Raw genomic sequence first — 6,000 nt, 5'->3', positions numbered from 1 at the left:
GCAAAGTACAAAGTTACCAAAAAAGGCTATTTATTGCAGTATTAACATATTACATTTACAAAGTCACACTTCCTTGAGCAGTTTGTTTCAAAGTTAAACTCAGGTTATTTATTCTGTATAGAATAGATTTATGAAGATAAGCTGTTATTATCAAATTACTTTTCTTACATGAGTATTCTTACTACCTATTGTTGGATCAACAGATAATTGTATGAAAATTAAATGATTGCATTTACCAAAGACTTCTTCTAAAACTTTAAACGAGCAATTAGATTTAAACATTTCAGTGAGAAAGACAGCAGGATATATACTCTTATTTAGGATTAATAACTTTCTTTTCTTAATTTCAATAACAGGAAAGACTTGATGCAACATCTGTATTCGAATATCAGCTGTAATATCAGCCAGTACTAATTAAAAAATATAAGTATGTGGGATATTGGCAAAAAATCCTAATAGAGTGCATCTCTAGTTATTTTCATCAATGTTTTAAAAATGTCTTTTATAACTCAGTTTATTTGAACATTTGATAGAAACACCTTTTTTATTATTATTCTTTTTTGTCTGCCTGATTATTAGGTCTTAAGTTAAAAATGTTCAAACTGTTATTATTTTTACCCTCTTATTATTTTATTAAAGTATGTATTTGAATAACAACTTTTCACTAAAGGTGTGTATTGGTGAGTCTGGCGATATGATACGTATTACGATATATATGTCATCACAAATGCTTATTCTGATTTATCTCAAGACAGTACCAGACAATATTTCCCTTTTTTAAAATAATGAGTCAAGAATTGATCTGAATATTAATACCTTTTTCACAAAAGTAACATTTTGAAATACACGCAATTTAATGATCAGAACATTAGGCACTGCAACTCAAACAAGTTGCTTTTACCCAAACAAATTTGTGATGTTTTTTATTTTATTTTATTTTATTTTATTTTATGGTAATTTAGGAAATATTTAGGTGGAAAACAAAAGTAATGAGCTGAATTAGATGTTTGCTTTTAACTAATTAAAGCGAAAACCACCATGGGAGTATTTATTTCGCCAAATAAATATTGCAATATTTCACTAAATCAATATTCTTTTAAACACCTGCTTTTTGCCTTATTATTTGTAGTTGAATTTTTATGTTATGAATATCTTTTTGAACTAATGTGTATCTGGAATCAAGTTTTTTATGTGTATAAATAAAACAAAACAAATGTCTTTGTGCTGCTGATGTAAATCAGGTAAAGACAGGGCTGGATAAACATGATGGCCTTCAGAAAAGAAAAAAATAAAGATATTGAAAAATAGACAAATGAGCAAAAAAATATCACAAAAAAACACCAACTTAAATGCAAAAATAAAAAAAGACAAAGAAATGTAGGATGGATGGACAGACAGATGAACAAATAGACATACAAATATAATTAAAAAATACAAATGTAGCCTAAATGGGCCTGACTAAAGACAAAATGAATCGCAAAGGAACTTAATGTATGATATATTGGTGCATTTCTGAAATGACTTTCTGTCTTAGATTAATGCCCCATCAGCTCCCTCCTGCTCACTGAGGTGTAGGTTCTCCTCTGCAGCTCCTGGGTGCAATGACATCTTTCGACCACCAGAGGGAGACCTTTTGGCGCAGTTTCCCTCCTCCCCATCGCTCAGGCTCACGAAGCCGGAGCTGCCGCAAAGCCCCGTCCTCCAGGGCTTTTTAAAGACCTCGTTTGCTTCACGCTCCAACAATGCCGCGTAATTGAAGAGCTACGACGCTAAATGCGCTCAGGCGACGGCCACCGTGGGAAGAAGCCCAGAGTCCCCCAGAGAGGAGGAGGACGGAGACGGACCGCTCCGAAGCCATTTATCGAGCACTGGCTGGCTGGCAGGGTCAGAGAGTTTAACCCCTGAGCTGCCGTCGCGGAGGGCAGCAGTGGGGAGCGTCGAGGCGGCTCGGTGAGGTGCCAGCAGGATGGTCTCCGGTCATTCCCAGCGAGCCTCCCGCCGCTCGTAGCGCAGTGCAGCCGCGTTGATGCAGCGGCGGCCGGCGGTCGCTTCCAAGCCCAACTGCGGATCCGGGGAGACAAAAGGCGAAGCCGCCGCTGCGGAACACCGAGGAGACGCGGAGCGACAGACTGGGCTCCACTAGACTGTAGGTTCCGCTTCTATCTTCCATCATAATCAAAGCGCTCTGTTTGGGCTTTTATGGCGCGGCGTTTGTGTTTTTATTCCCCAACAAAGAAGGATGAAAAGGGGCTAATCCGGGTGTTTTTGCGAGCATTTGGCAGACAAAAGCCTCCTTCCTTCATGCACATTAGAAGCGGCTGCGCTGACCTACATGTGTCGGTACAGTAACAGCAAAGACGCGGCCGTGGCGATGCGTGGGGCTGGATAATATCACGCATATGAAGACATTTCGTTGCATCCCGCAGCATGGGCGTTAGTTGATGCGGGCTGGAGGCTAACATGATGTCCACATGACCCCCCCTAAAATCTTTATTATCATTTTATGTGTTCATGTCTCGGTAGTAGACAGGATTCATCCCACATTCGGAGAAAAGCATTACATCACTTTAACTCCCCTCCCTCCCTCATAATACAATAGTGAAAAAAAGAAATGATTCTGTATGAAAATCTTCAAGTCATGCAATGTTTACTGTTTTTAGTAAAAAAAATCTGTTTATTTTAGTCATTTGTTGATGGTTTTGAACAAAAAATCATAATTATTGCATGAAATGTACTATGCAAGCTGAGCAAACTTGCTTTTATATGCATTGTGATTGCCACGTTTGGCCATCATTATATGGAACTAATGAGATGCTAAAACATTTACCAGATGAGTTCATTAATTCTATCATCCTTGGTAATATAGCTTACTGGGAGAACAAGTGATGTGCTTTGATTTTCATTTGAGATTCAGGCGTTAACTGATCAAAAATGTGCTTTTTTATTTGTTCTGTAAACTCATCCGGCCCGTCCCTACATCCATCTATCTATCTATCCATCATTCATCCATAGATCGATCCATCCATCTATATGCCCATCCATAAATGGATGGATAAATGATGGATAGCATCATTCATCCATAGATCGATCCATCCATCAGTCCATCCATCTATATGTCCATCATAAACCAACCATCCATCCGTCCGTTCGATTATCCATTTATCCATCTGTTCGCTCATACACCCATCCTTTTGTCCATCCATCTATCTATCCATCATTCATCCATAGATCAATCTATCCATCCTTTCGATTTTCCATTTATCCATCTGTTTGCTCATACACCCATCCTTTTGTCCATTCATCCGTCCATCCATCCATCATCCATCGATCTATCCATCCATCATCCATTGATCTATTAATCTATCATTAATCATCCATCCATTTATCTATTCACTTATCCATCCATCTATTTATATGTCTATCATCTGTCCATTCCTTCGTCCATCAATCGATATGTCCATCTATTCGTCCATGATCCATCCATCATCCATTGATCTCTCAATCTATCATCCATCCATCCATGTATTCACTTATCCATCCATCCATCCGTTCATCCATCTATTTGTCCATCCATCCGTCCGTCCATCAATCTGTCCATCTATATGTCCATCATCCAACCATTTATCCACCTGTCCGTTTGTCCGTCAATCCATCCGTCCATCTATCTGTCATCCATCCATTTATTCATCTATCCATCCATCCATCCATCCATCCATCCATCCATCCATCATTTTCCTGCAGACCAGTGACAGCTTCTTTGTGTCTTTCAGAGCGTTTCTGTTTGGAATCGGGTCGTACAGCAAAGAGACATCCAGCAGCTGCGTTGTGGCATAAGGATGGCGGCCGTAGTGAACTACTCCCCGCCTTGGTGGGTGAATCTGCTTCACCGGTTGCCCCACTTCAACATTGAATTTCAAACCGTGAGCAGTGACTTCAGACCGGAGGACTCCGAGTACCAGAAGGTAAGAAAAGAAACCGGCAAATAATTATCACCCACAATTCATCATCTCCTTTTGCGATGCGTTGCCACTAAGCAGAGCCATTTCCTGCCTCCCAAACACTGTAATTTCCCAGCAGATTGGCTAAGTGGTGGTTGAGGCTGGTCCCCAAACCCCCTAGAGAAATGAGTTTTCTCACAGCAGTTATCAGTTCTCTTCACATTCTCTAAATCTGTAAAAAACTCATGCAGAACCTGCTTTTCTGAAGTTGTTATTGCAGTGTTCAATAGAACTTCAACTGGCAGAGATGGTGTCCAATAAATTCTGTCTCTCTAGAAATGATGTCTTAGTTGTTTTTTGTTTTGCTTCATGTTCATGTATCACAAGTCATATCGTCATCACACTATTGATCACTAATACTGCACAATGTGAGTTTTCCTCAGATCGTGCATCCCTAGTAAATAGGTACTTTTGAAAAGCTATACATAAATTTTAGGCAACATAAGGAGTGGTAAGAGAGAAAAATAAACTAATGAAATCACTTTTTTCAAACATTATCAGACTTACAAAACAAAGTTAAATTAATAGAGACAGATGGTTCTGTAGTTATTACCAGCCCAGAGCCATCATACTAATTCTGTCTGGAAAATTTGCTGCACATATTAGAAAAAAACGACACAATGTGCTAATGAAGCTGTGTGGCGTCTTCACTTTAGGGGTTCTGCAGGTCTGCAGCAACCACAGATTGTTATGTGAGACTGTTCCTGCCAGTGTAGCGGAAATTCTCATGCATAACTTTTGCACACTACAGCAATAGTTTGTTTTTAAACACTAAAGCAACACATAACAATGAGGAAGCGTGAAATAGGTCAGATACAGTTGTGTTATATGGATTTTTACATTTTTCAACCCCTCCAAATATTGTGGACTGCGCAAGGAGCCTGTTAGTGCTGTTCAGGGAATAAGTATGCGGTCCTTACATGTCCCTTGTGCGTTTCTTGCATGCAGCTTGACTGTAAGACACTAAGAAATCATGCCACAAACTGTGTGAGGGCTTTGTGTGTGGTCAGTAAGGGGCCTCTACGACTAGAGTTTGGCGTTAGGGCACCATACGACAGCAAGACACACCTGCGCTTCCCTAAAAGTGTGCCCGGTCTACAACCCTCTACGGGTCCAGACTATCCAAAAACCTGCTGCAGCCAACTCCACCATAGGACTAAATCATCACCTAGGTTGAGTAAAAGAATGCATGGTTTAACACCATGTTGATAAATTTTGCATGGGTCAAAAATCTGCATACAACAGCTGAGAGCTGGAGAATCCACATTGTCCTCAACAATGAGATTAGTCAGGCCATCAGCTCCCTAGATCTTATTGTGGAAAGCTAAACTGAGTTAGTCTTCATATGAGCCAAACTCAAGGTCTGCAGTCCGTCACAAAGTACCTTCAGAGACGTGTTGGGTACAGACTTATAATTCTGGCTTTTTCTTCATGTCCTGGCCTTTTGTCAAACCTACCTCAGCATGGTTGGAGCATTGGGAAAATCTTTCATCTGTCCTGGATTAAGTTGACTGTTCCCCTACTGTTGAGTTTCATCTCAATTCTTGGGTTTTTTCATTCCAGCTGCTCATTTACAGCAGGATTTATGGCGTAAGCTGGTGGCTGCTGTTGTGATCTGTTGCTGTTTTGTTCACTAGCCCTGTCTTTGACTAATGTTGTCGACTCCTGTCAGAGAGAACTCATGGTCACCTCTCTACACACAGCCAGAAGGGTTCACCATCAAGCTCTAGATAACAGCCATGAAGATTCCTTTGAGCACCACGTCTTCCTACTTCTGCCCAAACACCTGCTTTGCTTTGTGTTATTAAGTCACATGGGTTTCTTATTCTTAATACTTGTACTATTAAGGAAATCAGTCAGTCAGGATATCTCAGGATTTCATGTAAAACTACATTTACACCGGGCATGTGACGCACATTCAAGAATATGTGCTAAATGTCTACTCTCGAACAGGTCTTTAGCACATGCTGTTCACGCTGGACTGTCACTACTTGATACTAAC

At 40.2% G+C, this 6,000-nt stretch overlaps 1 protein-coding gene across 2 annotated transcripts in view; it reads left to right on the top strand.

Moving 5' to 3' along the window:
• The first annotated feature begins 1,647 nt into the window (after positions 1–1,647).
• Positions 1,648–6,000, top strand: part of ttyh3b (tweety family member 3b) — a 32,675-nt gene continuing 28,322 nt past the window's right edge. Inside the window, exons 1-2 of one of the 2 annotated variants that reach the window (XM_024259566.2) lie at positions 1,648–2,146; positions 3,771–3,962. In XM_024259566.2, the coding sequence (XP_024115334.1) occupies positions 3,837–3,962 (126 nt within the window). In that variant the 5' untranslated portion in view covers positions 1,648–2,146; positions 3,771–3,836. The remainder of the gene's footprint in view (positions 2,147–3,770; positions 3,963–6,000) is intronic. The other variant, XM_036211784.1, reaches the window with a different exon arrangement.

The sequence above is a fragment of the Oryzias melastigma genome, linkage group LG1, assembly GCF_002922805.2.
Source record: "Oryzias melastigma strain HK-1 linkage group LG1, ASM292280v2, whole genome shotgun sequence".
NCBI classification, from domain to species: domain Eukaryota; kingdom Metazoa; phylum Chordata; class Actinopteri; order Beloniformes; family Adrianichthyidae; genus Oryzias; species Oryzias melastigma.
This window is presented reverse-complemented; position numbering and strand designations above follow the sequence as displayed.